This window comes from Perca flavescens, chromosome 7, assembly GCF_004354835.1.
Source record: "Perca flavescens isolate YP-PL-M2 chromosome 7, PFLA_1.0, whole genome shotgun sequence".
Lineage (NCBI taxonomy): Eukaryota > Metazoa > Chordata > Actinopteri > Perciformes > Percidae > Perca > Perca flavescens.
Window position 1 is genome coordinate 30344393 of NC_041337.1, and position 12937 is coordinate 30357329.

A 12937-nucleotide genomic window follows, 5' to 3' on the forward strand; every position below is an offset into this window, starting at 1 on the left:
CTATCTATCTATCTATCTATCTATCTATCTATCTATCTATCCAGAGATCGACTTTAAAAGGTATATAGTCATGGTATGTTAGTTTTGTTTGTATTTTTGATACTAATACAAATTTCAAGAAATTCTTACAGTTTTCATCCAGACATGTTTAACACAATATACTATGCTTTGAATAAATGTGTGTCTAAATGTTTTTTCCACAAAAGTAAAAAAAAAAAAATTAGGAGTATTTTCGTCACCTAATGCTATTGCAACTATTTTGTGGAGTTGCTGAAAATGGTCTTGCTAAAATGGAGCGTTTCAGACAGAAGATGAATACATTTAGACAGACAGTTTGACAGTTTTTTTTCATTATTACGCATGTAAAAGTGTTCTAGTAGAAACCCTTAAATGAGTGACGAGGGACATTACCAGTGTTTGTGGTAGTCTTTAACAAATGAAGGAGCACTTTGTGGCACTCATTCTCAAATTTGTATTTGTGGAGACTACAATTGATCAGACATTGAACCCTCCAAATACTGACCCAATTGTAATTTTACACATGCTATAATAGTGTGCATGGGGCTCTTAAGAGTACTCTGTACTTTCGTAATACTTAAGGTGGGGTGTTTTAAGCCTTTAAAAATCCCAAAGCACGAGCAAAAGTTTTTTTTTTCTGTCCTCTGCATGGATCATCGAGTGAAGATGCTGATTTTTTTTGCTTGGACATGTAGTTTTAGCCTCAGACATTAAGCACTACAGTATATATCATGTATGTTGCCATCAACTGCTACATCAGACCCTGTTACGGGTTCTAGTTTAAAAAAAAGAATCCACCTGAAACATTTCTCTTTTATCTTAAAAGTCTCCTAACCTTTAAGCCAGCTCACTAAGTTTAAGCATAAGCATTAGCTGATACTAGCTAGCTACAGCTGACAAAAATCACCTGGCAACAGTTTTATTAAGCCAACGAAATTCACAGTAGTCAGCTCAGAAATTAAAAGCAACTTCTCTGTGAAATCATGAAATTTCAAAAGTACTTTGAATTTCATTAGCAACTCTGCCACCGTCCATGTGCCATGTGCTGTGCTGAATGGGAATCTTGACGGTCATAGCAACAGTAGCCTATGTATGAGTTGTAGGGCTTATCCAACCGTAACTTATTAACCCCCATTCTTATCCATTGTTAAAAGTAAGACTACACCAACAATCAACAAAAGGAAGCAGAACTACCAAAATGAATATGAAATCAGGTTTATTCCAGTTGTTTTAGTGGTACAAATTCACAATAAATCTGGTTTCTTTTTTTATTCAGAGTGGAAATGGAGGTAAAGGAGGATCAAAACACCATTTATTTACTGTACTGGAGAGCTCATTTTCCCTCTGAACAGGAGAAGAAAAGAGGATCCCAACTTTCATATATGAGGGTATTGTGAATGTGGCTGCTTTTGATGATGTCAAAATGCACAACAAAATGACCTATGTGAGACAACAGATGAGACATTGCAGATAGGAGGAGGTATACCATGTTTGCTTTAAAAAAATCATGACCAACCACATTTGGACCTCCTTCTGTGCAAATCTAAGAACTGCTGTTGGCATTTTATGTGCAATGATTGTTGCCTTGTACGGATTCTCTGTCATGACACTACAAGTATCCTCTTGTCTGCATGACAGCAGATCCAGCAACCAAAAGACAGCCAGAGAGGGCTGACTCACATTCTTTGTTTTTGGTCTAACCATTTCTCTGCATCTACTTTTATTTTGATGTAATCTTTGACTCTCTGTAGGTAAGTGGTGCCAAAGAGGGAGCAGCAACACAGTAACTAAAAGCCAAAGAGAGCTGTCCCATTACACGGATCTGCCATCTGAAAATTGTCAAATGCATATGTTTGTGAGGCTGCTGTGTCTCCAAGGAGAGAAGTGATGGAGTTTATGGAAGCTTTTATAAGTGGTTGTCAGGGAAAGGGGAGAAGAACCTTATAGAAGAAGAGTGAGATAAAGACAACTGCTGTTTTTAAAAACGGCGGCTAGAGACTTGGCTGGTGGTCTTTTTTGTGATGAAACTGCTGCTGCTGCCGCCGCCGCCGCCGCTGCCATAGCCGCCGCCGCTGCCATAGCCGCCGCCGCTGCCATAGCCGCCGCCGCTGCCAAAGCTACTGCCGCCGCCGCTGCTGTAGCCACCACCGGACATGGACATCCCGCCGCCAAAGCTGCTGCTGCTGCCATAACCGCCGCCGCCGCCTCCGCCTCCGGCACCAAAGCCCATACCAAATCCGCCGCCGCCTCCGCCACCGCCACCTAGTGATCACATTAAGTCATTTTATTAGAGATGACAGGCATGAGAATTTTTTCTTATGCTCTTTTCATTTAAACTCAACCAAACTGAAGCTTTTGTCATTTGTATTTACATGAACTGGTTTAGAAATGACTTTAACAGTAAAGATATATGCTGATACATACCGCTGCTTGAGGACTGTATGTGGATGGTTGCGTTTTCACCTCCATGGCCAATTCTGCAGAGAGGTACACAAATGAGCAATTTTAGCTGCTGGTGTTGCTTCCCGCACATTTATAATGCAATGCAATCTCTTAGTGTTTCAGAAGATTAAATGTATGGGAACCCAAAGTAGCTGAGCCTTCACCTTAATTCCTCTCCTTCCAGAAGCTTCCTGTAGGTGGCGATCTCAATGTCCAGAGCCAGCTTGACGTTCATGAGCTCCTGGTACTCGCGGACCTGGCGGGCCATGTCCTGTTTGGCTCTCTGAAGGGCTTCCTCCAGGTCCCTAATGCGGGCCTTGGCGTCCTTCACTGCCAGCTCACCACGCTCCTCAGCCTCAGCGATCTGGGCCTCCAGGTTGGCACGCTGCCAGGTTGGAAAGTTAGCAGAAGCTTCAGAAGTGTACGTAACATATGTCATTCAAAATGTCTTCTGTTCAGCATCTGTGTTTTAACATACATATAACCATGTAACTGTTATAATATATACCTGTCCCTTGACTGCCTCAATCTCATTCTGTAGGCGGCTAATCATGCGGTTCAGCTCTGCAATCTCACTCTTGGTGTTGCGAAGTTCATCTCCGGTCTGGCCTGCACTGCTCTGCATCTCCTGGTACTGAAGGAATAAGATAACAAATAATTGTTATTGCAGATTCCATGGACCGATCACTCCATTTGTATTTCACATTGCAGGACGTGTGGGTCATATTGGAGGTGTTGGTGAACATGCTTTCTCTCACTACCAACCTTCTGTTGATACCATGATTCAGCATCAGCGCGGCTCTGGTTGGCGATGGCCTCGTACTGAGCCTTGACTTCAGCCACAATGGAGTCCATGTCCAAATCGCGGCTGTTGTCCATCGTCACGATGACTGAGGTGTCCTTGATCTGTCCTTGGAGCTCACGAAGTTCCTGCACAAGAGATATGTGTATTTAAAAAAAATGAAAGCAGTATAATATCTATTTCTATTCTGTATCCGTGCCCACCAGTGCCCTTTAATGTCCCTTTTAAAAGCAAAGAAATAAGAAGTGATAGGACTGAGGTGTGGTTGATTTTCCTTACAGCCTCATAGACAGCTCTGAGGAAGTTAATCTCATCCTGCAGGGCGTCAACCTTGGCCTCCAGCTCGACCTTGTTCATGTAGGCGCCATCTACATCCTGTAAGTTGAGAAGAAGGAAATGCTCTGCATTGGTGATTGGTCAAAGGAAAAGCAATCATTCATTCCACTGTTGTTAAGGACGTGGTGGAGCTTTGTAATCGCAGATAAAATTCTCACCTTCTTAAGCAGCACAAACTCATTCTCCACAGAAGCACGCTTGTTGATTTCATCTTCATATCTGACACAAAAAGTGGAAAAAATTTGCTGATGAAAAATGACTCCGGGCATCAACTACTGTAGGCCAGCATTTGTGTTCTAAGATGTGATACGCTTGGTTTCCTGCGCTGGTATTCACTCACTTGTTCTTAAAGTCCTCCACAAGTCCCTGCATGTTCCTCAGCTCTCCCTCCAGCTTAACCTTCTCATTGCCGAGCCCATCCAGCTGTCTGCGCAGGTTGGCGATGTAGGCCTCGAACATGGCGTCGATGTTGGAGCGGGTGGTGGTCTGGTCCTGCAGCAGGCTCCACTTGGTCTCCAGCATTTTGTTCTGCTGCTCCAGGAAGCGAACCTAAAAGGGAAAATTATTTCATGTTTAGATCCACTCTCACTTGGGGAAAGGTGTTAATTTCAATTTGAAGGCAAAACCATTTTAATCAGATCATGTAACTAATTCAGTAGTAGGACCACATAAAACAATGGAAATAATCCACATTATAGAGTTGTGTGCTTTTGTCAATGTCTGTATTCAATTGATCACTTTCAGCAAACTACAAATCAAACTATAATTACTGTTGCTTATTTCGTGATCAGGCATGCTCACTGCAAGGTAACAAAGATGTTTGTCTTCTTTGTTTTACTTTGATCAGGTGATCCATAGAGCCACACCTTTGTGTGGCTTTACCACACAACAAGCTCTTGTATGCACCAATACTGGCAGCTGCTGTTTTAAAATGCCCCTGGGGAAGGGATGATTCAGACATAATCCACTGTGCAGTCTCTCTGCACAGTGGAGTATAGTTGAACTGTACTTGTTCTAATCAGATCATCATGTTTAAACATCTGATGTGAGCCTGATTAACACATTTCAAAGCCTGTTCCCATAAAACAGAAGATGCTTGCTCAGCCATCTGGTTTTGAATCCTGGAGAATGCGGAGCCAATCCCTCCATTTTGGGTGTGTACAGTCCAAAAGTCTGTAAGCTTTCTTTCTTTTTTTAAAGGCCAAGTGAGTTGTACCTTGACACACCTCAGCCTAGCCACTTCTATCATGCCACTCCCTTGCCTCCATGATGCATACTTTCACTGAGTGAACTTGCCTGCCACACCCCCTTAGTCATTATTGCTACATGCCTGAAGATATAAACTGTCCCATTGATTGAGTGGTGATGCTTTAGAGATAAACCATTTGTGTACAAGCATTTTATTTTGTAGAAATACTAAATTAAATAACAGTGTGTTTAATTGCACAATATATATTATATGTAATAGTCAGAAGTCTACTTTGAATGAACAGGATGGGATCAGATTACCCGTGTGAAGATAGATGAGGTGTGGTATGAATTTATCATTTTCTCTCGCAGGGTGTGGTTAGCTAATGTTTTTTTACAAGGCCTTCATTTATACATGAATGTATAAATGGGGGAATTATTTTAAACTTAATTATTGTATCACAACTCATCTCAGGAAAAATTAATGACATAAGTTCATGCAAAGACTTGTATTATGCAATGCATTGAAAATAGTTGGGGAAAGATGGAGTCAACTTTCTGCAGCACAGTTGAAAGCTTGTAAGTCCTTGCTGCCATGGGATATGGTGATAACCTGATCCCTTCTTTCCCTCATACTGAGAGCCACCAGTCACTGAATACGATCACTCTAGTGTTTCCTACCTCTCACTCTACACAGAGACAGCTGACAAGGGGCCATTTTTGTTCAAAGAGAAGCAAAAGGTCAGGTTTTAGTGAAAATGCTAGCTGATGCACAGCATTGCTTTGAGAACACAGTGTAAGATGAGAGGTGACTACAGAGAAGTTTTGGACGACTGGCGAAATCATATTTATACTAATAACATTGTGTTCTGTAGTAGTAGTCTTCAGAGTAAGCTCTAGCTAGTCCCTTTGTGTGAACATTATTCAGGTTTGGATCAGTTACTGTGTAATATTTAATGAGCCCAGGTGGCCCCTTAGAGAAAGTCCTTTGCAGCTACAGTGTATGTTTCCACAAACCAATGAACTCTGTGTGCAGTGCATCCACTATATATTCCTAAAATATCATGTTCCCCAGTTCATTCATAGCAACATCCATTATTTAACCAAATTAGAGTTAACGTATCAAAAACACATTGCATCTGAATAGAGTTTATGACATGTAAGAACATTTTAAGTGGTGTGGGACATAAACTTAACATAGAAAAAGGGTACTCACCTTGTCAATGAAGCTGGCGAAGCGGTTGTTTAGAGTCTTGATCTGCTCTTTCTCATGGGTTCGGACAGTCTGGATGTTGGGGTCAATCTCAAGGTTCAGGGGGGCCAGCAGGCTCTGGTTGACTTGGACGTTTGTGATGGGCATTCCCATACCTCCGCCACCACCACCACCACCACCCATACCCATACCCATACCACTGAAACCATAAGCACTGAAGCCGCCGCCGCCGCCGCCGCCGCCGCCACCACCACCACCAGCGCCAAAACCACCACCGAAACCACCACCGAAACCACCACCACCACCACCACTGCTAAAGTTTTGCCGCACTGAGGTACTTGACACTCTGGGTCCTGCCATGAACGACATGGATCTTGAGGAAAATTGGCGTCCACCACCACCACCGCCACCACCACCGGCATAGCTACCACTACTAAAGCTTAAACCACCGCCGCCGCTGCTGCGGCCTCCTCCACTAGAAAAGCCTCCACTGCTGGACCGCATGCTCGTTTTGGTGGTCATCATTTTGGTGGTCATCGTCTTGATGGCCGGTTTTGTTTCCTCTGAAAGGAAAGAATCCACAGAGAATAGGGGGAGCAGAGAAAGAGAGGTATGGCAAAGCAGTGGAGCACACAAAGAGGAGAGTCAAGTCCCTCTAAGTATCTTCTCCCTGTCCGTGATAGATATTTTATATGTCAACTGTGGAGGAGGTACCAGTGAGCTCCACCTCCTCTGCAACTCCCCCTTAACCCTCCTCCAATTACCTGGATCCTGGAAGGTGCACTTGCAGGCAGGTAGATTGGCTCAGGGCAGATCAGCCTGTCAGACAGGTAACAGTTCCACCCCTGTAAAGTCATCGACGCTTGACACACCCATGTACTCGCAGATGAGTGGCATCAGAGCAAGGGCTGAGAGGGGAGGAAAGACATGTTGGCAATGGCATTTTTACTTGATTAGCTGGGGGCTTTCTGAGAGGTTTGGGAGGGTGGGGCAGTAACATCACTGATCTACCATTTTCTGCTTTTCATCATCTTGCAAGATAGGTAAAATGTGAATATTTAGAGCTTTAACTAAAGGTTAAATTTAAAAAATCCCACTGGATTTGCAAAACACATTCTGACCATGTTGCTGTTAAAGTTGACCCTTTATATGTTTGAATGTATTATGTGTAATGTATATATTATGTTAATGCATTTGTGCATCGATTTCCAAAAACATGGAAGTTTGCACGATGATAATAAAGAAAGAAATGCTCAAACTGCACCACGCTAAAGAATCTGGTCTGACTTCCATTGTATTGGGGCCAAGGCAGAAATCTCTGAGTCAAATACATTAAAATCTAGAGAAATCAAACCTTTATGTATGGATAAATACCACCAGGGATGAGTGACAACATAGAGTAGAGCTAATAGAATGAGATGTCTTAAGATAATGCCTATTTCAAGGAAAACACAAACGTGTGGAGTGAGTGGTGAGTGGAGGAGAATAATAAAGTGATCTAAGGATATATAGGCCAACTAAACTAAATCTAGAATTCCAGAGTCATTTGTTTCCATCGTGTTATTTATGCGTTCAGGCTTGCAGTTTGTTGGTGCTTGAGGACACTGTCCATACTGTCTTCAACACTCATATATTCATACAATGACTTTTCTGATCACCAAGGCACTACATTTTTAACTTAGTTACACATTTTGAACATTTGTACGTTTTACCTTTAAAAAGGTCATTTTCAACTTGCAATTGCATCTATAACTTACAATCTCTTTTGCATCAATGTCAGCTTGCAGCTAAAAGAACATTAGGAGTTAAAAGTAGAAGAGATTCCTCGTTCTGACAGAATTGGAACTGTTGATACCTGTTGAAACCCATCTCAATAACTCTGACATAGGAGTTGGCTATCCAGTTTCTGTCCTGTAGTAACATCTAAATGAGCTGTAGGGCACAACTGCATCACACCCTAAAAGAATATGCCATTACTTCACTCTCACTTCCAACATTCTTTAGTCTGAGAACTACATTAAATGCAACATTCTGTAAGTTCATGCATCTTTGCATGAACTTACTGAACATGTTTTTGGGGAACTCATCATAAAATATCTTCATGTTCATATGTGTAACAGTTGTTTTCCATACAATAATAACCGCGCGAATAACCGCGGGTTGTTGTGTTCTTTTTGTCACACAATACTACGAGTTGGAGAAAAGATGGATTTTTGTAACATTTTTAGTAACATTTAGGATTCTATTCACCCAGTTATTGACATATTACACAAATATATTTCACAGTTTGATACATGAAAATTACGTTTTGATTAATGTTAACGTTAGGCTACTGCTCTGCTTTCTGCTCAAGACTCTGCTTAAAGCCATTGTTGTCATATAGCAACCGAGCGTCTCTAGCCAATTTCAGCTGCACAAGCTACAAAATAACTAATCAGGCGGTATTTAACTCCTAATAAGACTGTAGAGACATGCCTATAGGTAGCAGTATACAGTGCTATGTGTACGACTTCTTCATTTGGTTACAACAAAGACAAAAGTGCTTAAAATTGTAGAAAACCACAATGTTTACTACATGTGATGCACGACGTAGCCATCTTTGAAAGTGAACTCGGGGTCCTCTGAGTTCAGACGACTTGACGAGTCGTATATACGACCTCCTTTTTGCAACTTCCGGTTCGTAACTCCGCAAAACGACTCGTAAATCGACTTTGGTGGACAAAAAGAACGCTACATTAGACTCAATGTTTTCTGTTGAGCTGCTGAAGCACTGACGTCGTGCTATTATCGTGGTAAGCTAGTTTGATTTTGCAGTAGACATACTGTACAGAGTTTTCGTTTTATTTACGTTTGAACTGATTCCAAACTTTGGACACTTTCTGTTGTTTTCTCCAGCCTGTGTCTTCTCTTAGCCCCTTGCTATTTACGCTCTAGCATGTGTCGCTAGCAGCAGAAGCGTCTGGTGTGCAACAGTAATAATGATCTGTGCGGAAACACCTTCCGTCAGCGATACAACGTTGGTAACATTGATTTAACGAAGCTTCGAGGCAAGTCATTTAGCATTGAGGATTTTTTGTAATCGAATTATTCAAGTTATTCGAGGAATCGTTTCAGCCCTAGTTGATTCTAATCAGTGGTGGAAGAACTATTCAGATCCTTTACTTAAGTAAAAGTACTAATACCACACTGTAGAAATACTCTGTTACAGATGTATTAATCCTTAGTGTTGAATAGGTTTTGCCTAACTAGGCCTGAACTGATACATGGTAAAACAGATGATAGTAATCTAACATTCCAAGGCTGTCCTGTTTTTCAACTTTTAGTTTGGGGAGAAATTGGTAACACATTTGGTGCAGATTGCAGGGAATTGCACCATAATTTGCAAGCAGTGAACCGCAGAACACTGTGTTGAGTTTGACAGCAGCTTTTACACGTCACCAAAATGTAGTGAGCAATTTGTGTAAATAAACAAAATAAAGTGTGAGGTGGATCAATTGACCAGAAACAGTGGGAAACGTAAGACCTACAGCATTGTAGACAGTTGAACCTTTTAAAAATGGAAAGAACTGATGTCATGGCTACCTCATAGCCTTGAACAACTGTCATGTTAATACTGTTCTGCAAGACACTACATGTAACACTTAAGATTTGTGTCAACAACTTGGAGCACATAGTATTTGAGTGTCAATAATCTGATTAACTGCATAGAAAAGCTATAACATTAATTTGCGAATTTTGCCTGCATAAACAATAGCTATCCAAGGAACAGATGTTGATTGATTGTTCATTGATGTGTCTGAACGAGGGCCTCACCCTTTTACATTTTTGTGACTTTTCAGAAACATGGACATCACAATATCACAATAAATATCATCACTTTTCAACCAGTTCTGAAATGAAGGCTTTTAACCTTTCCTTAGAGGCAGTAGCACCCATAAATCTGTAATCGTTTGTATTTGATCTCACATGATACAACAGGTGACATTTCAGACTTTCGAGTCAGCGCATGTAGTGGAATGTTCACAAGCTTAGTCTCTCTGTGAGAACCAACTTTGAGATGGGAGTTTACTTGACTGAAACTTGGCAAGAACTGTTGAAAAAAGAGAGTAATTATACTTGCTATTTTCTAGTGCCAATTAGTGTCTGTATTATAAGATGTTGTAATGTGATACTTCACTGTACCGGGCATCAGACTTGAGAGCGACCGCAGAGTACTGTGCTCTAGTAAACATTTCAAATGATTTAACTGTTTATCTTGGCAAAGACAAGGACATACAGTATATTCAGTCATGTGGTGTGTGCCACACCTAAGTGGTCAAGACAGGTGAGTCAAGTCCATTGAGATACAGTGGAGAACACAATGTCATATCTAAAATACAAGTAGTGACTCGATTTTGTTAGTGTGTTTTACACTAATAATCAATTGGAAAACCTTGCCTATTATTATTGTATTTGCTTTGTTTAGATTTTTAATTTATAATTAGTGCACCAGAGCTTGTTAAAGGGAAATTTTGGTATTTTTCAAGCTGGACCCAATTTTCCAATGCATTTGTGTCTACGTGACTAATATGAACAAAAATCTTTGAAATTGGTCAAGTGTTGTTGTGGCAAATGGGCACCGTCTGTTTACGTCCATTAAAAGTGCTTGTTTATGCCACTGACAAGCTCAGATTGTTGTTATAAGTGTCTGACTACATCTTGAAGAGATGGAGAAGCTGCTGTTACCCCGCCATGATTTTGAGTGTAACTCACTAATGCCAGGTCAACATCGTAACTAGCTAATAGCATTAGCTTACCTCCAAACTATCCGCAGGTCTCTACTCTTGGAAAATATTTTTCTTTAGGAAAATGTGCTTTGGTATAGGATTTCTTCTCATCTTTGAATGGCAGATGTCATCCCCACAACTCCACACTTATACTAACATTCTGAGCCTATCAGTGGCCAAAACAAGCACTTTTAGGGAACGTACCTTGACGGTGCGCAATTGCCCAGTAGAATTACATTGCGGCTCGGTTCGTGGCCGATGGTTACAGCATTCTCGATTTAATACCGGAACAAAGATTTTTGTTCACATTAGACACTTTCAGACAAATGAATGGGAAAATAGGGTCCATGTTAAAAAAAAATACCAAAATTCCCCTTTAATGTAAGCCAAATCTCATTATACAGTACATAGTTGAATATCTTCAAGCAACTATCTTTTGCCAAAACAGAGGCATGGGAGGTGCATTAATAAGGACCAACAACAATAAAACTCCCCCTGTGTGGAGAAGCATGAATACTCTACCTGGAGTGAGATGACGGTTGCATTTGATCTTTTAGATATTCTATTGAAAGTTTCATTTTTTTGATGCCTAAATCACCTTAAGCTTAATATAATCTTGCAATATAGTTACTCCTAGATATTTTGTATCATTATAGTTTGTATCTCCTGATGTGGATGCAATCATGTGGGTGTGACCAGGTTCAACTTACAGCTGACAGATCAGCTGACTGCTGATTAAACAGAACTTATATAAGGTTTGTGTGGACTGAGGGGGTCAGAAACTGACAAATGAAGCAACTTGTCTGTTGAAATAACATCTTAGTCTGATAGTAAATAAGTTAAAATCGCTTTAATATTGGAATAGGAAAAAACAATCGCAGATAACCCCTTCAAGCATCTTTATACGATCTGATATATTCCAGCTATAGATGGTTCCATGTGTTCCACGTGTGTATATGTTCAGAAAAGACATCAGCCAGTGAATGAGGAGGACTCCATCTTCAAACTATCAGGGCTGTCGGTACAGCATACATGCATAAATAAGCCCACAAGGCCAAGAGTACACAGAAGTCAAACTGAAGGTGACGTTTCCTGGGAGCCAGGAAAGTATAAAATGAAAAAGTTTGTAAATAAGATTTTTAGATGTAAAGTTGTCCCAGACCGTAAACTAATCCACATTACTACTGCAATGGTCAAGATCTCTTAAAGCTCATGGGCAGGTATAGGAAAAATGAACAGCCAGGTAAATCGAATGATATTCGCAAGTCCTTAAATGTTCTTAGACCATCCTCATAACAGATATCGGACAGAATATGGTTACCTCTAGTGCTTCATTGGGGAAATTTAAAAGGCACTCTTCTGCTACAAAGAGCAAAATTATGGAAAATGGGACTATGGGTGTGCCACTTTAACAGAGCGAATGGCTTTCTCTACAGTGTGCCAAGTTGATAAAAGGAAAGACATTATGGGGTGCAGTTTAAATTTTCAAAGTGTTGGATAGTTATTGGCAAGGATGCGTGCCCCTCCAAAAGCTTTGTATTAGGTCAATCGCTGCTACTCATACAACAGTTCAAATGCAAATTTCTAATAACAAAATCACAGGTAAAATGACAAATGCCTATCAATAATAAAATACTTTTTGTGTTTTCAAATTCTCATTTTTTTCATCTGCATCTTGCTTTATATTTTAACACATACAGAGCTGTGTTCCCACTTTTTAAAGCTGAGCTCTTGATTAAGGTGTGTTGCTGACTACATCTGCACACAGTTCTACAACCCCCTCTATAAGCTATAGTATCTTGTTCTACAAAAGCCACTGCAAGGGAGTGTTAGTGTACCGAGTCCATCAAAGAGGGGATTTCTACAAGACTGTATAAAGGGAAGATTACGATGGTTGCCACACCTTCAGATGAATTAGGATAATTCAGTACAAGACTGCAACATGCAAGAGTGCACGTTCCCTCTGTGTAACACCTATACCCTTTTTATTCACAGTGGCCATGTTCTCAACTCAACTGAACATATAGTTCCCAGTCTGAAGACCCAAACTGAAGGCAAAAATCCCAGAAAAAAAGCAAAAAGTGAAAATACATGCAGTATAGGTCTGGTAGAGAGCATCATTAGGGAAGAGACCAAGTATCTGCTCATGTTTATAAGTTGTACACTTACAGA

General features: G+C 40.7%; 1 protein-coding gene across 1 annotated transcript; it reads right to left on the reverse strand.

Moving 5' to 3' along the window:
* Positions 1-1216: 1216 nt before the first annotated feature.
* krt5 (keratin 5) lies at positions 1217-6703 on the reverse strand. The gene is made up of 9 exons (XM_028582213.1): positions 6003-6703; positions 3939-4147; positions 3757-3817; positions 3542-3637; positions 3226-3390; positions 2969-3094; positions 2625-2845; positions 2443-2495; positions 1217-2280 (listed from the first exon to the last, which is right to left on the reverse strand). Exons 1-9 carry the CDS (start codon positions 6534-6536, stop codon positions 1997-1999), a joined length of 1749 nt encoding a protein of 582 aa, XP_028438014.1. The 5' UTR covers positions 6537-6703; the 3' UTR covers positions 1217-1996.
* Positions 6704-12937: the final 6234 nt, after the last annotated feature.

Excerpts from the sequence above, each read along its gene's own strand:
- krt5 (XM_028582213.1), bottom strand. The coding sequence starts at position 6,536 with ATGACCACCAAAATGATGACCACCAAAACGAGCATGCGGTCCAGCAGT. Across the intron at positions 4,148-6,002 it reads TCGCCAGCTTCATTGACAAG|GTTCGCTTCCTGGAGCAGCA; the intron begins GTGAGTACCCTT and ends TTTCCCTTTTAG. Across the intron at positions 2,281-2,442 it reads CATACAGTCCTCAAGCAGCG|GTGGCGGTGGCGGAGGCGGC; the intron begins GTATGTATCAGC and ends TGTGATCACTAG.